The sequence below is a fragment of the Erinaceus europaeus genome, chromosome 17 (genome assembly GCF_950295315.1).
Source record: "Erinaceus europaeus chromosome 17, mEriEur2.1, whole genome shotgun sequence".
NCBI lineage: Eukaryota > Metazoa > Chordata > Mammalia > Eulipotyphla > Erinaceidae > Erinaceus > Erinaceus europaeus.
In genome coordinates, this window is record NC_080178.1 from 65,713,073 (window position 1) to 65,735,747 (window position 22,675).

At 38.5% G+C, this 22,675-nt stretch overlaps 2 protein-coding genes across 2 annotated transcripts; both read right to left on the minus strand.

The window, feature by feature from the left end:
• Positions 1–5,799: 5,799 nt before the first annotated feature.
• Positions 5,800–8,175, minus strand: LOC103117501 (olfactory receptor 51F1-like). The gene is made up of 2 exons (XM_007527560.3): positions 8,159–8,175; positions 5,800–6,736 (listed from the first exon to the last, which is right to left on the minus strand). Exons 1-2 carry the CDS (start codon positions 8,173–8,175, stop codon positions 5,800–5,802), a joined length of 954 nt encoding a protein of 317 aa, XP_007527622.3.
• A 7,745-nt stretch (positions 8,176–15,920) lies between these two features.
• On the minus strand, positions 15,921–17,054 carry LOC103117502 (olfactory receptor 51F1-like). The gene has a single exon (XM_007527561.2). The coding sequence runs from the start codon at positions 17,052–17,054 to the stop codon at positions 16,071–16,073; it is 984 nt and encodes a 327-aa protein (XP_007527623.1). The 3' UTR covers positions 15,921–16,070.
• Between the last annotated feature and the right edge of the window lie 5,621 nt (positions 17,055–22,675).

Consider the following 22,675-nt stretch of genomic DNA (forward strand, 5'->3'; position numbering starts at 1 on the left):
AGAGAGAGAGAGAGAGAGAGAGAGAGGAGAGATGAGACTACTACTCAGCTCAAGTGTCCTGGGACCTCATGCATGCAATTACCCTGCTTTGCTACTGGACTATCTCCTTTGCACTGAATGTATTTTTTCTTCACTTAATCAGAGGGTACATTGTAACTTCTATTAAAAAAAATGCTGCTCTGACAAAAACATATATGCAGTATCACCACTTTGTTGTTTTTGTATCTTAACATCACTATGTTCCCTAGAGTGGGAAAAGGGGGCCTTTCAGGAACTGATGGGCAGAAGGATGGGTTGTCAATTTCCTAATAGCAGGACATAAACTAGATTTAGAATGAAGATCTTATTAAAGGCTCCCACTGATAGAGCAGAACCACTGAATGAGTTTAGGGCTCTGAATCTAAGCTGTGGTCATTCACTGCTTCTGGTGTTCAGACACAATTCAAAAGAAATAAACAGTATTGCTATAGACTTGGGAGAGATAGTGAAATGGATATTCTTCAGTGAGTATAATCCAATTAGAAATAAAAATTAAGCAATACTGAAGTTGTTACAACAACTGTATTCACTGATTAATATATGTGCTGGGAAATAAATTTATACATATAAGCACCAGATTTATTGTTGAGATTAGCTAAGCCCATAAAAACAAAACATGCGGGAGTCCGGCGGTAGCACAGCGGGTTAAGCACACGTGGTGCAAAGCACAAGGACCGGGATAAGGATCCCGGTTCGAGACCCTGGCTCCCCACCTGCCTGGGAGTCACTTCACAGGCGGTGAAGCAGGTCTGCAGGTGTCTATCTTTCTTTCCCCCTCTCTGTCTTCCCCTCCTCTCTCCATTTCTCTCTGTCCTATCTAACAATGACAACAATAACTACAACAATAAAACAACAAGGGCAACTAAAGGGAATAAATAAATAAATAAAAAATAAAAAAACACAAAAAGGAAATATTTAAAAAAACAAAAACAAAACAAAACATGCACTTAGAGTTTGAAGTTTTTAAAATTTATTTTATTTTTTTATTATTATTATTGTTATTATTCTTATTATTAACCAGAGCACTGCTCATCTCTGGCTTATGGCAGTGTGGGGGATTGAACCTGGGACTTGAGAACCTCAGGCATGAAAGTCTCTTTGCATAACTATTATGCTATACCCCCACCTTAGTTTGAAGTTTTTAAATAGGCATCAGTATTATAGATACAGATAAACAGAAAAAGGTTAATATAATCAGGCGCTTAGAGGGGACAGAGTTCAAGGACCAGGGATAGACAGAGAGGGTCTTACCGTCTTTGCCGAAGAACCTGAAGGGATAGAAAAAGAAATGCAAAAGGAGCGATGCCCTTAACCTCAGATTCAAGAAATTCTTCCTTGAATTTCTCTAAACTAAATTACTTGTGATTCAGTCTATAGCTATCTCTTATACTTTACTATAGATAGAACTGTGCAGTACATTCTCTGAGAACAACTGATTGACTTGATCCTTGAATGAGTGAAAGAGTTCTCTTACTCTTGCTTAGGGTGGATTACCAGTTACCTCTATGAATGGAGAATTTATATGTGGAATTTGATGGTGGTGTTACTTACCCAATGGGATAAATGCAGTCTTGAGGGATTTCTGTGCCCTTCACTTTGCTGTCCCTGAGTTAATGAACTGAAACAGGCTAATATAGATGCTACAGATGTTAAGGGGCGTGACAGAGTAAAATTAGAAAGAAAGAAAGGAAGGAAGATGTTGGTATAGTAATTGTTTAAGTGGTTTGATTAAAAGTGACATTGAATCGCTGATTTCAACATGAGATACAGTATTTGCAGGATCCACTTTCTGTTTGATTTTAATCATCTATGTGTTCTTTTTTATTTTGTTAATGACTTTTTAAAGTTATATATTTTATTTATTATTGTATAGAGATAAAGATATATTGAGAGAGGTGGAGGAGGTAGAGAGGAAGAAAGACAGACACCTGCAGTTCTGCTTCACTACTTGTGAAGCTTTGTCCCTGTGTTCTTTCCATACTGTAATGTGTGAGTCTAACTGGGCACCCCACCGCCAGGCCCCCTATGTGTTCTTTTGTAAAGAATCTATTATTTGGAATTTGTGTGCAAATAAATGGACTAACATAGACTTTGAAAATGTCTCACAGAGTACTAGAGTACCAAGCATACATTGTATAGGTATCAAAAGTTTATTAAAGTGAACAAGTGCCTTTCTACAACTCAAAAGCATGCACTCTACAAAGTCAAGTGGTTCCATAGCAAAAGGATTTTTCAATTTTACAATAGCTGACTCTGTGCTGGTGAAATAGACTGGGAGAGTCCTTCTGCCAGACATCTCAGAGTAATCACAGAACTCTGTACTTCTATTCTTTGTGTGAAAGGAAAAGTTTAATTTCGAAATACTGGACAGAATGAGTATGCAGGCTTTTGTCCTTCAAGTCCGTCTGCTCTTCACCTGCCTCTGATGTCTTTTATTAAATGTCGTCACAGTTGTTTTGTTAGTGACTTGATGATGCCTATAAGATCATAGGGATGTATTTCCGAAGTATACCTACTACCAAAGTAATGTGTCCCCCGGTGATAACAACTACAGCTCTAATAAAGTCTTAGAGGCAGTTTTTTTTTCAAGTTTGTGTGTTTCAATTTTCTATATTCCATATTTGTGTGAAATCCTTGTAGTTATCTTTCAAGTTCTTGCTTACTTTACTAAACATAATCACCTCAAACTTTATCCATTTTGGTGTGAATGACACGACATCCTCTAAATTGCAGTCATATTCCACTAATTATATATTACCAGAACTTCTTTTTTATTTTATATGAACTGTTTTGAAATATTTATTTATTCCCTTTTTTTGCCCTTGTTGTTTTATTGTTGTAGTTATTATTATTGTTGTTGTTGTTGTTGTGAAGCGACTCCCTTGCAGGTGGGGATCCCTGGGCTCCAACCAGGATCCTTATGCCGGTCCTTGCGTTTGCGCCACCTACACTTAATCTGCTGCACTACCGCCCGACTCACATTTTTAACTTTTATTTATTATTAGATAGAGGCAGTCAGAATTGAGAGGAGAGGGGGGAGATAGAGAGGAAGAGAGACAGAGAGACACCTGCAGCACTGCTTCACTACTTGCAAAGCTTTCCCATTGCAGGTAGGAACTGGTGATTTGAACCAGGGTCCTTATTCATAGTAATTTGTGCACTGAACCAGGTATGCCACCACCTGGCCCCTGTACCATAATTTCTTTATCCAGTCATTTTCCCATGGACATTTAGCTTGCACCCTCCACTTGGCCATTGTGCATGGTGTAACTAGAAACATAGGTGTGTGTGTCCCTTCAAACTAATGTCTCATGTGCTGTTTTCTTCGTAATTCTAGGAAAAAAGGAGTGGGAGGAAGACCCAGAGATCTTGTCTCAGCTGAGGTTTATCTTCCCGCCTTCCTCCTGGGGATCGTAACTCCTCCAGAAGATTTTTAATACTGTGAAGTCCATTCTTTTTTCTCAGAACTGGTTGTCATTATGGATTTTGTTGTGGTTGTTGTTGTTGCATAGAGATATATTGAAAGTAGACAACAATGAAGCTTTCTTTAATGTGCTGGAAATCAGACTTGAACCTGGATGGTGCACATAACCCAACAGCAACTATACAAGTGAGATATTTTGCCAATACTGGTTTCTTTAGATTCCAAAGACACACTGTACAAAAAATGTTTAAGAATTTCTGCCTCACACTTTCTTAATGCTCTACTTGATGACCTTTTCCAGTTCTCCAAATGGCCTATTTCCTGGAATGATTTAATAAAATCCCTAGTCTATGTGACTTTTCCTATTGGATTTTCAGTACTGGATATAAATCTGTGATTTACGTGCCAGGTTATATTTGCCTATATATATTTAGCTAGCAATTATTTATGACAAAATAAATGAGAATATAGTTTTACTATAGATTTTAATTTAATAAAATTTTATTTTTTCAAGACAGAAAGAGATTTGAGCAATGCTCAGCCCTGGCATATATGGTATTACCAAGAGTTGAACCTGAAACTTCTTATGCTCAGGTATGCAAATCCAGTGTACTATTTCTTTAGTTCAAGACAATTATATATATATATATATATATATATATATTACTAGTGACAATAATAATCATCAAGATTGTGAGATAAGAGGGGTACAATTCCACACAATTCCCATCACCAGAGTTCCATAACCCCTACCCTCCATTGGAAGCTTCCCTTATTCTTTATCCCTCTGAGAGTATGAACCAAAGATCTTTATGGGGTGCGGAAGATGAGATGTCTGGCTTCTCTAATTGCTTCTCTGCCGGACATGGGCATTGACAGGTTGATCTATACCCCCAGCCTGTTTCTATCTTTCCCTAGTGGGGTAGATTTGAACAAAATAATTCTAGAGACTGGAAGGTGCTATAAAGAGTGCAAAACAGACTGGTGCAATATAGAATGATGCAAAGGCTGCGGACTACTTCAGAAAAGGTTGTCTGGCTTAGTAAAATCATGCCCCCCCCATATACCTACAATAGACTTCTAGTTCCTTTCAGCCTGAAAACTCCAGATGTCATGTGTTCTATTCTTACCTTTAGGTTCATGATTATTAAAAAATTGGTTCTGCTTTATATATTAGCGCTTTTCAGCCAACAAATTGCAAATGCTTCCATGATGCCAACTTGACTTCCCTGGTCAGACAACTTCACCAATGCATCCTAGAACCCCACCACCCAAGACAATCATTTTTTAATATGTAAGAATGTATGAGTGTATGTATATAGCTAGTAATGAGAGGGAGGGAGGGAGGGAGAGAGAGAGAACTATAGCACCTCTCTGGCAATATGCAACACAATCTAATTGAATTTAGAACCTTATGCATACAAATCCTTCTCGTCCACTGAGAATCTCCCTACCTCTCTTTGCCCCACCTATAATTGCTTCCCTTTCAATGTCTCCGTCTATATTTTGAATAAGTAAATAAAATTTGAAAAGAATAAATAAAACAACTCTACTGTTGTGTCCCAATTATATATATATATATATATGAAGAGAGTTGGGGAGAGAAATGCTGCACTGAAATCTCCTCCATTGACATATCATCTTTCATGTAGTTTATCTTGGATTCAGACCTGGCATGCACATGTGGCAAACTAGGCCCCTCCCAAGTAAGCTAGCTTATCTGTGCTACAGTATTTTAAAGGAATGATATATACACATGTCCTACAATATTTTAAAGGAATGATATATCAGGTTCTTCCTTCGACCTTAGAACCTTTTTCCTCAAGTTGTAATATGGAATATGGCAGAGAAGACCATGTTGCCTAAGATATGGAAAGCCCAGATTAAATTTTGACCTAGATGCATATTATATGTTAGTTCTTTAATGTTCTAAATTAGGGGTAGGGAATCTTTTTGCTGCCAAGCACCATTTGAATATTTATAACATCATTTTGGTGACAAGATCCCTCATCCTTGGTCTAACAGATCTAGAGTTCTAAAGCATAAGAGTTTATTAAGGTTTAGTCTAGTAAACATAGCTTAGAAATGTTATTTACTATAAATATTTTAGTTTTACAGTATCATTTTTTGTTTCTTTTGTAGTCATAATTCTTGGGGTATGTCATAGATTTATATCATGATTAAAATACTAAAATGTTCACAAAACATGAGTTGCATTAAATGGAAAAAATAAAAATGGATATCTGATAGTCATCCACCTGTTAAACTTGGTTTTTCAGTAAAACCAAGTAAAACTTCTATCAGGTTTTTCATAAGTCTAATGATCTGTTGCCCTTTTAAAAGAGAAGACTGAGTATAGCCTTGCGGATCTGTTTGGTTTTCACACTGTAGATGATGGGGTTGAGCACAGGGGGCAGCAGCAAGTAGACATTGGCCATCATAGAATGGACCACTTTGGGGGCTGATCGACCATAGCGATGCATCAAGGACAGGCTCATCATAGGAATGTAGAAGATAGTGACAGCTCCCATGTGAGAGACACAGGTGCCAAAGGTCTTGTGCCTTTCTTCAGCGGAGGCAATGCTGATAACAGAGTGAATGATCAGGATATATGACAGAACAATGCAGGGTGTGTCCACTCCTGTTGTCAGCATGAGATCAATTAATCCACATATGCTGTTGGCTCGTGTATCAGAACATGCTAATTTAATCACATCTGGATGGTAGCAGTAGGAGTGGGAAAGAACATTGGCTTTACAGAAAGAGAGCCGCTTAAGCAGCAAGAGTAGTGGTAACATTAAAATGATGGCTCGCACAGTCATCATAAGGCTTATCTGAATGATTCTGGAATTAGTGAGAATGGTGGTGTATCTCAGAGGATTGCAGATGGCCACATAGCGATCAAAGGCCATAGCCACCAGCACCCCAGACTCCATGAAGGTAAACCCATGAAGAAAGAACATCTGGAGGATACAGGCATCAGGACTGATTTCCCTGGCATCAAACCAGAGGACAGGTAGAGTGGTTGACAGTGTAGAGATAGTCAAGCCCAGGTCAGTGACCGACAGCATGGAGAGGAAATAGTACATGGGCTCATGCAGGCTCTGCTGGGTAATGATGACAAAGAGGATCATGCTGTTCCCAGAGAGGGCAATGGCATAGAGGCAACAGAAGGGAATGGAGAGCCAAGCGTGGACAGGCTCCAGGCCAGGAATGCCGGTCAACAGGAAAGTTGGGAACTTAGAAGTCAGATTACTTAGGTTCTCCATGTGTCTTGGACATATAGCATGTGTAGTATTTTTCCAAACAATTTTCACATCCTATGGGAATAATAAATCATTGCTAAGCAAAATATGTCATTTTTTTGTTTTTGTTTAGAAGACTTACCTAGATGAAGGAATTAATGTTCTACCATTGAGACAATTCTTAATAATTTTTTTTCTTCATTCATATTTACCTTTGAACTTAAGAAATGTCTCTGTTAGATTTTTGGTGATACTTTTTACTGTATGACAGAATTTTAAGCTTCATTCAGCTGTAAGCGTCTATTATAAGAATTGACTTTGCAAGGGCTGGTGTAAGGATCCCAGTTTGAGCCCCCGGCTCCCCACCTGCAGGAGGTTGCTTCGCAGGCGGTGAAGCAGGTCTGGAGGTGTCTGTCTTTCTCTCCCCCTCTCTGTCTTCCCCTCCTGTCTCCATTTCTATCTGTCCTATCCAACAACAACGACAGCTATGACAACAATAATGACTACAACAAGCACAACAAGGTCAACAAAATGGTAAAAATGGCCTCAAGGAGCAGTGGATTCATAGTGCAGGCATCAAGCCCCAGGAATAACCCTGGAGGCAAAAAAAAAAAAAAAAAGAATTGACTTTAAGGGAATCAGGCGGTAGTGCAGTGAGTTAAGCACACATGTGGCAAAGTGCAAGGACCAGTGTAAGGATCCCAGTTTGAGCCTCCGGATCCCCACCTGCCGCAGAGTCGCTTCACAAGCGGTGAAGCGGATTTGCAGGTGTCTTATCTTTCTCTCCCCCTCTCTGTCTTCCATTTCTCTCTGTCTTATCCAACAACAATAACAGCAATAACAACAATAACTACAACAATAAAACAAGGGCAACAAGAGAGAATAAATAAATAAATCTTAAAAAATTGACTTTATTTTTTCAAATTTTTTTTTTACTATTTATTTATTTATTCCCTTTTTATTCCTGTTCCCAACATATGAAGGGATAAGAACAGTCTTGAGACTAAGGCGAATGTTCTGTAAATGATACAGGGAATAAAAGAGACAGTACACTCAAAGTAAACAGATTTTATAAGTACTAAGTAGTCATGTGCAATTCAATTTTCAAAAATTATTATATAAGAAATTGACACTGTCAAAATAAAATCCAGGAAGAAAAGTAATAGCAGTTTTAGTTATTATGAAATGATTTCCATCAAATATTTTAAAATATTTATACAATGTCTCCTGAGAGCAAATACTTTTCAAAATAGATTTGCTACCATTCCCTTTATGATTGCTCTTAATCATTCTTCTCCAGTCTTGTGTTCCTAGGATTTCAGTTAGGTCTGATGAAACTATTACATTTTTTATTATGTTATTAGTTGTCTAGTATCTCTGTGTTATATGACTTCCTGAGGGTGTGTAAAACCCAATGTTATCACACTTTTCTATAAACCCACATATATACTTGTGAATCTGCAACATTAACAGCATGAACTAAACACAGTGAGCACCATTCACTATCTCCTACCAGTCTTATGTGGAAATAGGAGCCTTCTCTGTCTTCAGCAGTTGAGAAAAAACATATTATATTTCTGAAGCCAAGAACTTTATAAGAAAATGGATTGAACTGTGGAATAGCTGATAACATATGACTGACTATCTCTTGGGCCACAGTGAAAACTTGGTCTGTCTTTCACTATTTATAGACACAACACAGAATATAATCTCACAAGGGCTTTAGCTATTACCTCCATCACAGATAGTCCTGAGAGACATTAAATACAAAACAGGAGACAAACAAACAAACAAACAAACAAAAAGCTACATGCTTAACTTGGAAGGGAGTTTGGCTCTTTGTCATTGCAGTTGTGGAGAGGCTAAATAAAGTCTGAACCAATGTGTAGTCACTTTGTGTCTTTTTCTTCATGTGAGTAAATACTAACACATGCCATTTCAAGGATGAAAACTGTCTAGGAAGCACTGAGCTTGAATAGAAAATTACATCAAATGGGCTTAATACATAGAAATTATTCCATTCTGTCTATGTCCATACCACCCTGAACATGTCTGATCTTGTCTGATGTCGGAAGCTAAGCAGGGTCGGGCCTGGTTAGTACTTGGATGGGAGAAATTATTCCATCGCTAAAACAACAGAATACACATTCTTCTTGAGGCTCACATGGGACATATCAAGGATTAATTACATATTGAAATGAATCTACATAAATTTTAAATATAATGCTATTTTAAGAATATCTCCTGATTATGATGATATGAAAATGTATGCTGTGGTTCGGGAGGTGGCACAGTGGATAAAGATTTGGACTTTCAAGCAGGAGGTCCTGACTTCAATCCTCAGCAGCACATGTACCAGAGTGATGTCTGGTTCTTTCTCTCTCTCCTTCTATCTTTCTCATTAATAAGAAAATAAAATCTTTATAAAAATAGAAAGAAAATGTATGCTAATTATATAATGAATGTTGAATCAATCACAAAGATTCAGAAACAACTTTGAGTTAAAAAAATAATCACAAGGAGAAAATGAAAAAAGGAACATTTCTGTAGAAAAGTGGGCATAAGACCTTCCAGAAACTGTGGGATGGAGCAATAGCAGCATTATGAGGGAAGAATATAGCAATACAAATTTAACTGGAGAAACGAGAAGACTATGGAACAATCTAACCTTACATTGAAAGGAACTACAAAGAAAAGAAGAAAAAAAAATAACCAAAAGCAGTAGTAGAAAAAAAATCAAACTAACATAAAAGGTCATTTCAATTAGGAATTGTTTTTTAGAATTGATAAAACTTGAGAAACTGTTAGCTATGTTCAATAGAAAAAGAAAGTTCCCCAGGGCTGGGCAATGGTGTGCCTGGTAGAGCAGACATGTTACAATGTACAAGGGCCCAGGTTGAAGTCTCTGGTCACCTTCTGCAAGGGTTAAGTTTCAAAAAGGTGAAGTAGTGCTGTACGTGTCTCTTTTTTGTCTCTCCATCTCAATCTCTCGTTCCACTTTTGATTTATCTCTATCTCTAGCCAAAACATAAATAAAAACAAATTTAAAAAGAGAAAAATAAAGCTCTGATAATACAGTAATAATGAAAGTTGAGTAATAGCAACAAGTAACAACACATAAAGAATCAAAAGGTTGTTGTAAACATATGTTGTCCAACACATTGAATAACATGGATAAAATGGACAAATATTTTGTTTGTTTCATCTCACACGATTGAGTTAGGGAGAAATAGAGAATCTGTAGAGACCAATGACTGGTACAAAATTGAAGCAATAATCAAAAACCTCCCCCAAGCCAAAATTTTGGGCCAGGTTCCTTTAGTGGTAAAGAAAAGTATAGTATTTGGGTGGGGGAGATGGCATAACGCTTATGCAAACAGACTCCCATACCTGAGGCTCGAAGGTCCCAGGTTCAATCTCTTGTACCACCATAAGCCAGAGCTGAGCCAGTGTTCTGGTTAAAAAAAAAAGTACAGTACTTAGATTTATTGAATCTTCAAAAATTGAAGGATAAGGAACAATTTTTTAAATTCTGACTCTAATGTTTATTGTTTGAGTAACTGTTATTTTTCCTGCTGTACAAAAGCAGTCTTTAAAGGTAATAATGCACGAGCCTCTATTACACAAAAAAGTAAGCACCTCTGTGTAATCACTAGTTATATATATATATATATATATATATATATATATATATATATATTCCATTCTCTCATTTGTGTGTTACTTTTTAAATTTTTATTTTCTTTATTGGGGGTTAATGGTTTACAGTCAAGAGTAAAATACAATAGTTTGCACATGTGTAACATTTCCCAGTTTTCCACATAATAATTCAACCCCTTAGGTTGAATTCAACAGTTCAACAACTAGGTCCTCTTCTACCATCATATTGATAAGGACCATTTTAACTCATTTTATGAGGCCAACACTACCCTGATACAAAAACCATACAAGGACACAGCAAATAAACAAATGAACAAAGATCTATATATGAATGACTGATAAAATAGTTGCAACAATTTTCAATGAATTCTAAGAATACATTAAAGAGATGAGACAACATGACAGAGTGTTATTTATTTCAGTTATTTCTCCACATTCACAAATCAGCAGCAAGATACATAACATCAGTGAAATAGATGGTAAAGTTTCTCTAATCTCACTAGATGCATAAAGGTCATTTGACAAAAGCTGACATTTATTTATGAGATAAATTCTTAGTAAAATATTGGCAGAAGAAAATTAACTCCAGATAATCAAGATAATCTCTGACCACTTAATACTATGACCACGATGGTGAACAACTCAAAGCTTTGTCTCTGAGTTTAGGAACAAGGCAAGGATGGTTGTTACTGCCATCTATTTTTTCTTTTTTTTTTTTTTGGCAGTTATTTTTTATTTTTTAAGTTATTATTTTTATTAGTGGCAAAAGACTTTCATGGCTGATATTGCAGTTTCAAGTTCAACCCTAGGAACTCCCATAAACCAGAGCTGAACAACGCTCTATGGAAAAGGGAAGAAGGGAAAAGAAAGGAAAAGATAGGAAACAAACAAACAAAAAAAACGGAAAAGAAACGAGAAAGAAAAAATAGTCAGGGATATGCAATGAGCATTGTAGTGCTGATATGTCTTTGAGATCTGATAGCCATGCCTGTATGTCAGTAATTCTAGGTGGGATTAAAGATCATAGAATGATTATATATTTTTTCTTCTTGTGAGAAGCCTCCATACTGAATTTTCTAATACTTTAAGATTTAAATTCCTAGAACACTCTTAGCAGGCTTCTCTTTTCTAAACTTCCTCTACAGTATTTATTATGTACTTTCTTTAATGGTGGACATATTAATTTCCATTTTCCTGTGATGATATTTTATGGTTTTTCATGTACCTGTTGACTAACAGCTACTAATTATGTATTTATTGTAAAGAAGGTGGAGTGTCAAGTGCTCTTTTCACATGGAAATAATAATAATAAGAGATATGGAGCCTGTATATCTCACATATGAGGGAGTTCTTCCAGTTTAATAGTCACTAAAAATAATCTTATAAGAAATGTAAACACAGTTACTGTGCTAATGTCTTTATTTTTCTTTTTTTAACTTTTTTTTATATTTATTTTATTTATTTTTTTCCCTTTTGTTGCCCTTGTTTTATTGTTGTAGTTATTATTGTTGTTGTTGTTGTTGGATAGGACAGAGAGAAATGGAGAGAGGGAGGGGAAGACAGAGAGGAGGAGAGAAAGATAGACACCTGCAGACCTGCTTCACCGCCTGTGAAGCGACTCCCCTGCAGGTGGGGAGCCGGGGTTCCAACCGGGATCCTTATACCGGTCCTTGTGCTTTGCGCCACCTGCGCTTAGCCCGCTGCGCTACAGCCCGACTCCCATTTTTCTTTCTTTTTTTTAATTTTATTTATTCCCTTTTGTTGCCCTTGTTGTTTTATTGTTGTAGTTATTATTGATGTCGTTGTTGTTGGATAGGACAGAGAGAAATGGAGAGAGGAGGGGAAGACAGAGAGGGGGAGAGAAAGACAGACACCTGCAGGCCTGCTTCACTGCCTGTGAAGGGACCTGCCTGCAGGTGGGGAGCCGGGGGCTCGAACCGGGATCCTGACGCCGATCCTTGCTCTTAGCGCCACCTGTGCTTCACCAGCTGCGCTACCGCCCGACTCTTATTGCCATTAGGGTTGTCATTGGGGCTCTGTTCCAGCACTATGACTCCGACACTCCAGATGATATTTTTTCCATTTCCCTCCCTACGTTTTCTTTTCTTTTCGATTTTTCTTTCTCTGTCTTTCAAGCAAGATTTCTTATGCTTCTGCAACTCACTCATTTACCTCTATGAATGGAGATGTATTTTAAGGAAGTGTAGTGAGTGGTCACTAACTAATGAAATGGGAACACTGTTAGAGGAATGCTGTGCTCATTCTTCATCTCACTGTCCTTGAGTTGCCTAGGCAGCAGCACTTTCCTGTGTGTCTTAGACTTTTTTCTTCATAGACTTTAGGCTAGTGTGAAATTTACACATCTTCAACAGAAACCATACTGTACATTGTGAACATTGCTCTTTTCCTGGACAAGGAATATGCAACAAAAAGTTCCCAGCGGTCCACAATGCTCCTGTGTCCATACCCCCAGAGCAACAAAGAATAGGAAAACCATCAAGAGAGGGGACTGGATATGGAGTTCTGGTGGTGGGAAGGTCTTGTCAATATTTCCATTTTATAAATAAAGAAATAATAATAATAATAATAATAAAGAAGTTCTCTGTGGTGCCAGGTGCCAGCAAGGAGCCCACCGAAGCCTGCAGATAAGCACATGGTCACCCATGAGGGCACATATTTCAGGACTGGGTAATGTCAGCACTTTCTGGGTATTTCTTCATGTTTTCACATACCATTATATCTATTTTCCTTTTCAGTACAGCGTTCATTAATTTATTCAAGAGATTCAATAGTTTTTCCTGAAATAAGTTTTGTGTTATGGAGATTTTGCCTATCTGTTGGTTAAGACCAGTGTTCTGAGGAGCATGGAGAAGGGAAATAGTGCATGGGTGAAGATCTGTTTCAGCAAAATAAACCAAACAATATTCTTTTCTATTTTTATTAGTGGTTTAATAATAGTTTACAGGATAGATAGTTATAGAGGGGACAGATAGTGGTATACCTGGTTGAACAGACACTTACATTGTCCAATGATTATGGAAATGAGAAACATATATTAAGCGCAGCATCAAAGCAATTATATTTATGTTGTGCAATGATTTTCACCGTTGAAAATAAAGCAAAAAGGCAAAGTGACATCAGATATCCAACTTGTATAGGTGGAAGAAGCATGGCATCACAAAGTGAGTCTAAAAATACTAATTTTTATGCAACAGAGATTTAAACAGAACACAAGTTTCAGGCTAAAAAAAATTTAATCCTAATACTTTCTCCATTATCAGAAGTAATTTCATTCCAGAAGATAATGATACATTTAAAATTTTTTTTGTTATCTTTATTTGTTGGATAGACACAGCCAGAATTTGAGAGAAAGGGGGAGATACAGAGGGAGAGAGATGGAGACACCTGTAGCCCTGCTTCTCCACTTAAGAAACTTCCCCCATGCAGATGGGGACTGGTGGCTTGAACATGAGTCCTTGTGCATTGTAACATGTGCACTCAGCCAGCTGGGCCACCAACTGACCCCCTAGAATGATACATTTAGAAGATAAATTTAATTTTCTAATTGTTGACATATTGATGGAATATATGATTTTATTTATAAGAAGACTTCATTAGAATTTCTTTATAGTGTACATGTCCTTTAAGAGTATATTTTGTCTATTTTTTTTTTTTACAAAAGTTGGTATTTATCCATTGATTTAATAGATAACTAAGCACATATATCATTTCATGTAAAATAATTTAGAATACTGGGTTTCTTACATTTGACTGAGATTATAACTCTTAGATGCTTTATTGTTGCTGTGTCTGCCAGAGGCTTTTGTTGTTGTTGTTTGTTTGTTTTTTGTTGCTGTGGCTAACTGCTCTAGTTTGAGTTTTTAAGATAGAGAGACAGAGACTAGTAGATAAACAGAAAGAAACCATAGCAGCAAGCTTCCTCCAGGAAGGCTGGGCCAAGTGTGGAGCTGGGTCACATGCAGGACTAAGCAGCACACGAGTCCAGTTAGCTATTTTGCCTTCCTGAGACAAGTTTTCTCCCAAGATCAGATGAGATGGGTGTGTTCAGGGTGGTATGGCTGTAGACAAAGTTTCTAATCTGACTACATTTTATCTTTTCTTTTAACTACTTATTTTGTTTTACTGGCTACTAATAGTGGATTACAAGATTATAAGATTACAGGTGGCAGTTCCACTTAAATATCATCCCTGGAGCTAAGTGCCTACACTAGGATAAGGCCATTTTCCTTCTCCGTTTTCTTTTATATTAGATAGAATAGGGAGAAATTGAGAGAGGAGCGGGGGATAGAAAGAAGAGGGAGAGAGATACACACCTGCTGACTTGCTTCAACATTTGTAAGCTCCCCATTGCAGGTGGGACATGTAGGGCTCTAACACTGGTCCTTGTGCATAGAAGTGTGTGTGATCAACCAGGGGTGCTACTACTGGGTCCATATGCTTTCACATTTTTTTATATTTATTTAATTTTTTTCTTTTTTTGTTGCCCTTGTTTTTTTTATTGTTGTAGTTACTGTTGTCGTTGTAGTTGGATAGGACAGAGAGAAATGGAGAGAGGAGGAGAAGACAGAGAGGGGGAGAGAAAGACAGACACCTGCAGACCTGCTTTACCACTTGTGAAGTGAACCCCCTGCAGGTGGGGAGCGGGGGCTCAAACGTGGATTCTTATGCTGGTCCCTGTGCTTAGCGACATGTGTGCTTAACACACTGCACTACCGCCCGACTCCCTGCTTTCTCATTTTAAGTGCAGTGTCCAGTAAGATCCTTTGACTTAAAAATCAGGAGATTATTAGTGTTCTTTCATAGTGATAAAATGCTGACAGAAAAATTATTATTATTATTTTAAATCACAGAGTAGATTCCATAAAATTCTTCTCTTCCATTTGATTTTGGAGACATTTTCAACTTAGAGGTCTAAACAGGCAAGGGGTAACGTTTGGCATTATCATGATTAATTTTCTCCTATGTCTACCTCTCATAATAGATTTCAAAAATCTTGAATACAAAAACCACATTTTACTACTGTATTGATTAGCTAAAGATCTTGAGAGAAAGGTTTTGTTTATAGTTTTGCAATGCACAGAGAGCGACTGCAGGCTGCCACGTGACAGGTGTGAGCTGAAGTCCTCACAGTGAATCTGCATTGTTTGTGGGGTACCTGAAAGGATCTTTCTGCATAACTAATCGTTTTAATGTAATAAAATTGATGTGACTCCCATCCATTTCCACCTTCATTTTCATTTGAATTCTTCTATCATCTTATGCAGCTGAGTTTTAAATTTCTGCCCCAGTCTTTAAGGGACATATCAGCTGAGTTGCTTTTCAGGGAGCAAACATTTAGCTACTTGGGTAGAGCTGCTTATAGGCTAGTCAATATAAATTCATTATTTTTGTTTCTTAGTTGGTTACTGGTTAGGTTATCCTAGTAAGTTACTACTGTCATTTCTGAAACCTTGGAAATGGTATGGAAGGAATATTATACTGTATTGGCAATTTTAAAATTTAGAATAATTCTTGGATCCGTAGGTAATAAAGTAACCCGAGAGGAGACAAAGGGCAAGATACTCTGCCACAAATTTCATTATGTTAGACTTCATGAAGTTTTCCAGTTCTAAAATAAAGTTACTAATAGACATGATACTAACAAAGACACTTTTTTTTTTTTACAAGGCAAATGACTTGCGTCAGATTTTCCTCAAATGCCACCTCTGTTTGTTTATAAGAAGTCTGAGCATGGCTTTGCGGATGTGTTTTGTTTTCACACTGTAGATGATGGGGTTAAGCACAGGGGGCAGAATCAGGTAGGCATTGGACATCAATGAATGGACCACTCTGGGAGCCGAGTGACCAAAGCGATGCACCAAGGACAGGCTCATCAAGGGAATGTAGAAGATAATGACAGCACCCATGTGAGAGACACAGGTGCTAAAGGACTTGTGCCTTTCTTCAGGGGAGGCAATGCTGAGAATAGAGCGAATGATCAGGATATAAGACACAACAATACTTGGTGTATCAATCCCTGTGGTCAGGGTGAGGCCAATTAGCCCAAAGATGCTATTGAGTCTAGTGTCTGAACATGCTAATTTAATCACATCTGGATGGTAGCAGTAGGAGTGGGAAAGAACATTGGCTTTACAGAAAGAGATCCGCTTAAGCAGCAAGAGTACTGTCAGTATTAGAACTAACGTACGTAGAGTCATCATTAGGCATATCTGAATGACTCTGGAATTAGTGAGAATGGTGGTGTATCTCAGAGGATTGCAGATGGCCACATAGCGATCAAAGGCCATAGCCACCAGCACCCCAGACTCCATAGCAGAAAATCCATGAAGAAAGAACATCTGGAGGATACAGGCATCAGGACTGATTTCCCTGGCATCAAACCAGAGGACAGGTAGAGTGGTTGACAGTGTAGAGACAGTCAAGCCCAGGTCAGTGACCGACAGCATGGAGAGGAAATAGTACATGGGCTCATGCAGGCTCTGCTGGGTAATGATGACAAAGAGGATCATGCTGTTCCCAGAGAGGGCAATGGCATAGAGGCAACAGAAGGGAATGGAGAGCCAAGCGTGGACAGGCTCCAGGCCAGGAATGCCGGTCAACAGGAAAGTTGGGAACTTAGAGGTCAGATTATATAGGTTCTCTGTATTGTCTTCACTTTGTATCATGTTATTCTCACAATGCTCACATCCTGCAAATAATAAATTACACTGTCATACAAAATTCAGATTTTTTTTGTATTGTTAGGAACTTGACTAAGCTAATGAATTAGTACTTGAACAATTTAGTATTTGAACAATCACCAGGGAAGTGCTAAATCAATATCTAACATTCATTTATTCTTTGTCATATTCACATATATATTTACATACATATACATGTGTGTAAGACTTACCATGGACATCAGATATTCAGGTTGACAGAATCAAATCTACAAATACAAGTGAATGAGCAACCTTTCAATAAGGATTAAAAATTACTTGGTGGGGCCCAGCCATGGCACACCTGGTTAAGCACACAAGGATCTGATCAACAAACTGGGTTTGAGACCCCACTCCCCACCTGCAGTAGGGACACTTCACAAGTCCCTTTCTCGAAACTAAAAGCAGGACCTGATCAAATTGTAAGTAGGGCACCAAAGTAAAAACCCTGTGGTGAGGGGTAGACATGCAGCTTCCTGGGCCAGTGGGGGGTGGGAGTGGGTGGGAGGGATGGGTCACAGTCTTTTGGTGGTGGGAATGGTGTTTATGTACACTCCTAGCAAAATGTAGACATATAAATCAGTAGTTAATTAATATGAGAGGGGGAAAATCAGTTGTATGTCTCAAAGTTTCTCAAAACACAAACTGAATCTTTTTAATATATAGGCTGTGTATTTGATATGCGGACTCTCTCAAAAGCCTAGACCAAGTAGATTAGAAGCATCCAATAGCACAGCTATATACAAGATACTGGATACTGTACAGCAAACCATAACAAAAGGACTTTTCAAAGTTAACCCAATTACCAAATAATGTGATGATAACATTAACCATTGATTGTCTTTTTGAACCCTAAGACAGCAGGAACCTCACCTCTCCACTATAGAGCCCCTACTTCCCCCAGTCCTGGAACCCTTGGATAGGGCCCACTTTCCCGTATGCGTCTCCCAATCCATACCAAATAATATTGCATCCACCGATCACAACCTAATCAACGCAACGATTGCCACCTCAACATGCTTCACCTCAGACTGTGTCCAGAGACTTCACGTGTGGAATGACAACCCTTCAGCTTCATTACTCGGGTGAGACCTTTCCTTTTATAGTACACTCTAATTTCATCTCAGGTGGTTCACTTTCTAACAAAGTCCCAAAACCTAGATATACACCAGTTTCTGTGAGAGAGAGCTTATGTTCACACGTATCCATAAACTACTGCAAAATATATACCTGAAAGCAGAAGTACACTAGAGTTTGCAGTGAGTATCCCCCTAACACTTCCTCTCCACTATTCCAAGCTTGGGATCCATGATTGCTCAACAAATTGTTTGGCTTCATATGTTAACTCTCTTTTCAATCACCAGGTTCCAGATGCCACCAGGATGCTGGCCAGGCTTCCCTGGATTGAAGACCCCACCAATGTGTCCTGGAGCTCAGCTTCCCCAGAGACCCACACTACTAGGGAAAGAGAGAGGCAGACTCAGAGTATAGACCGACCAGTCAACGTCCATGTTCAGAGGGGAAGCAATTACAGAAGCCAGACCTTCCACCTTCTGCAACCCACAATGACCCTGGGTCCATGCTCCCAGAGGGATAGAGAATGGGAAAGCTATCATGGGAGGGGGTGGGATATGGAGATTGGGTGGTGGGAATTGTGTGGAGTTGTACCCCTCCTACCTTATGGTTTTGTTCATTAATCCTTTCTTAAATAAAAAATTAAAAAAAAACAAGTCCCTTTCTCCCTCCTTATCGAATAAAAAGAAAAATAAATCACTACCGGAAGTGTTGGACTATTAGTTGCTGGCACCATGCCCTAGCAATAACACTGGAGGGTCTCACCCAACTCTGCCAAAAGCAAATAAACAAACAAAAAATCAGTTACTTGCTAAAAGAAAGATAGAGAATACAGAGCATTACTTTGACACATGTGATGCTAGGGATTAAACTTGGAACCCAAGCTTGGAAGTCCAACACTTTATTCCCTGTCCCACCTCCAGGGCCGTTATATTAGCTTTCTAGAGTTTGTTTGAAATTTTATGTTTCTAGGGTTTCAGTGAAATCTGAACGATATTATAAAAGTTAACTACATATTAGTAGGGAGTCAGATAGCTCTATTACAATGATGCCTAAGACACTGTAAACAAGTTACCTGACCTTTCAGTAAGACCAGAAAGGTGGCAATAAAACACAATATCAAATGCAATCAACACTTTTCTCTACTTTCTTACCAGAATCATGTGGAAGGAGGATCCTTCTCTATCTGAGAGAGAGAGAGAGAAAGTACAGGTTATAGTTTGTAGCTACACACTTTTTAATAAAGGGGACTGAAGTATGGGACCATTGGTAAATATGAATCTCCTTGGGGGCAAAAACTAATCATCATAAATCCCTCTTTAACTATAAATACACGAGAATGCTACAAATTCTCAGGAGGGTTATGGTTGCTAAATCAAGTCATAACTGATCCATAGGGGACTGTAATGAGAAGCAAAGGTAATGAAAGCATATAAATGGAAACCTTAGACATAGTTCTCACAAGGGAAACAGCGAGATGTATGTAATTGTTGCTGAATTATTGGTATGAATAAATATGAATAATAAAAGAGAGATATTAAACTCTTCACCCTAGTCTCCAGGTCCCTACTTCTACCTTACCACAGTGACCCTCAAGGACCACATTCCTACACACTAGCTTTACTCTAAGCTAACGAGTCAGTTTCTAATTTTACCTGGGCTTCAGTTTGCTGTGTCTTAATCCTATCTGTGTAATTTATGAGGACCAACATATTCATACCCTGGTTAATTCTTACTTTAAGTGATATATTCAAGAATATAGACTCAGGTGTGTGGGGGTGGGGTGGGGATTTGATGTGGTCCTCCTTCTCAATGAGGACAGTAGAGCAATGAAAGAACCTATGATTTGTTTCCAAAGTATAGATAAGCACAAAGGTTACATGATATCACCTCTGCTTGAGGAAGCAACGAAGTGTTTCTCTGCCTCATGACAAAGAACTAAGGACTTTCTCTATTTATAAGCAATTAGGAGGAAAATGTGCTACTGTTGTCCAAAGTCAGCACAAAATTCAGACCCTTCCTCCACATGCCCCAAGGAACTGGCTTTGTCCTGCAACAGACACATGCTCGTAATGACACCAGGCCACGATGATACTATGACAATAGTTTCTCAGAGGCTCAGCTATGATGTGCCCACAACCAGACTTATGGAAAATATGAGAAACTTTTTTATTCTTTAAAGTCAAGTATTTGCGATAACTTGATGTGCATCAAAGGAAAACCTCTACTCAAAGGCTATTCTTCATTACTTTACTATTTTGTTTCCATATGATCTGATATACCATGCAACTAAAAGAAACCAAAATACAATCACATTAGTATATTTGAGAGTATATACAGCAGTATGTTCAACACCTTGTTATGATTTTAAAAACCTCTAAAAATATGACAGAAGGAGGGACAGAAATTTAACTTTCCAACATGACAGTTTCCTCAAATGAAAAGTAAACATAAAGAATATTCATCAAGAATGAATTTTTTTTTTTTTGCCTGAGCCTGAAATCTGATATGCAGGTGGATCCAAGTTATTGTCTGGTGAGATGATGTCATGGCTAGAAAAAGGACCAGAAAGCTGGATCAGGGAAGAGAGTAGCTCCCTAATATGGGAAAGGGGTATAAATATTGTTGACTGTAAACCCCATAGATTTGATGTCATCTGGGGCACATATTCAGCTTCGGAGCCTGTGTGACCTCTGCATCCCTGTAGATCTGAGCTCACACCCTGTGGTCATGAGTAGGAACATTTCATGCTGCCCCACTATTGACCCATCTTCCTCAGGTGTAGCATAGAGTATGTTGTCCATCAGGCTCAGGAAAAAAACAAAACAAAACAAACAAAAACACTAGTATAGCTACAGGCCCTTTGAAATATAACTAAAATATGTCTACTAGCTATCTAGAAAGTGGAGGACCCCAACAATTCATCTGCTATATTCCAGACTTTGGGTCCATGATTGTTCAACAATTTGGCTTTGTATGTTAACTTTCTTTTCAGCCACCAGGTTCCCAGATGCTAGCAGGATGCGACCAGACTTTCCTGGACAGACAACCCCACCAATGTGCCTTGGAGCACTGCTTCCCCAGAACCCTTTCCCCCTAGGGAAAGAGAGAGAGAGGCTGGGAATATGGATCACCTGCCAATGCCCATGTTCAGCAGGGAAGCAATTACCGAAGCCAGACCTTCCACCTTCTGCATCCCACAATGATCTTGGGTCCATACTCCCAGAGGGTTAAAGAATAGGAATGCTGTTGGGAGGGGATGGTATACTGAAGTCTAGTGGTGGGAATTGTGTGAAACTGTACCCCTCTTATCCTATGGCTTTGTCAATGTTTCCTTTTTATAAATTAAAAATTAAAGAAAAAGAGATTAAAAAATAAAGAATAAATAAAATAAAATTGTTTCATAAAAAAAGAATGAAAATGTTATTGATACATTTCACCCATAAAAACTGGGGGCCATGTTTTTCCTTTTGCTTTAGTAATATGAACTGGGATGAAAGTAGTCTTTAACATTCCTTCTTTTAAGATTTTAAGAAAATGTTTGTTTATTTATATCATAGGGTAGAGAGAAATTGAGAGGGAAAGGTGCCTTCATTGTGGATTCAGATGGAATAAAGGGACAAAAACTGGTTTGACAATGTTTGACTTTCTTTTTTTAAAAAATTAATTTATTTAAGAAAGGAGACATTAACAAAATCATAGGATGGGGGGTACAACTCCACACAATTCCTACCACCCAATCTCCATATCCCACCCCTTCCCATGATAGCTTTCCCATTCTCTATCCCTCTGGGAGCATGGACCCAGGGTCATTGTGGGTTGCAGAAGGTAGAAGGTCTGGCTTCTATAATTGCTTCCACGCTGAACATGGGCGTTGTCTGGTCGGTCCATACTTCCAGTCTGTTTCTCTCTTTCCCTACTAGGGTGGGTCTCTGGGGAAGCGGAGCTCCAGGACATATTGGTGGGGTCTTCAGTCAGGGAAGCCTGACCGGCATCCTGATGGCATCTGGATGGCATCTGGTGGCTGAAAAGAGAGTTAACATACAAAGCCAAACAAATTGTTGAAGAATTATGGACCCAAAGGTTGGAATAGTGGAGAGGAAGTGTTGGGGGGGGGTACTCACTGCAAATTCTAGTGTACTTTTGCTTTCAGGTATATATTTTGCACTTGTTTATGGATACGTGTGAACATATGCTCTCTCTCACAGAACCTGGTGTATATCTAGGTTTTGGGACTTTGTTAGAAAGTGAACCACCTGGGACGGAATTAGAAAATGCTATGAAAGGAAAGGTCTCACCCGAGTAATGAAGCTGAAGGGTTGTCATTCCACACCTGAAGTCTCCGGACACAGTCTGAGCTGAAGCATGTTGAGGTGGCAATTGTTGTGTTGATTATGTTGTGATCGGCTGATGCAATATTATTTGATATGGATTGAGAGAGGCATGTGGGAAAGTGGGCCCTATCCTAAGGTTCCAGGACTGGGGGAAATATAGGCTCTCTAGTAGAGATGTGA

Coding starts and splice junctions, on each gene's coding strand:
- LOC103117502 (XM_007527561.2), bottom strand. CDS start 17,054: ATGATACAAAGTGAAGACAATACAGAGAACCTATATAATCTGACCTCT.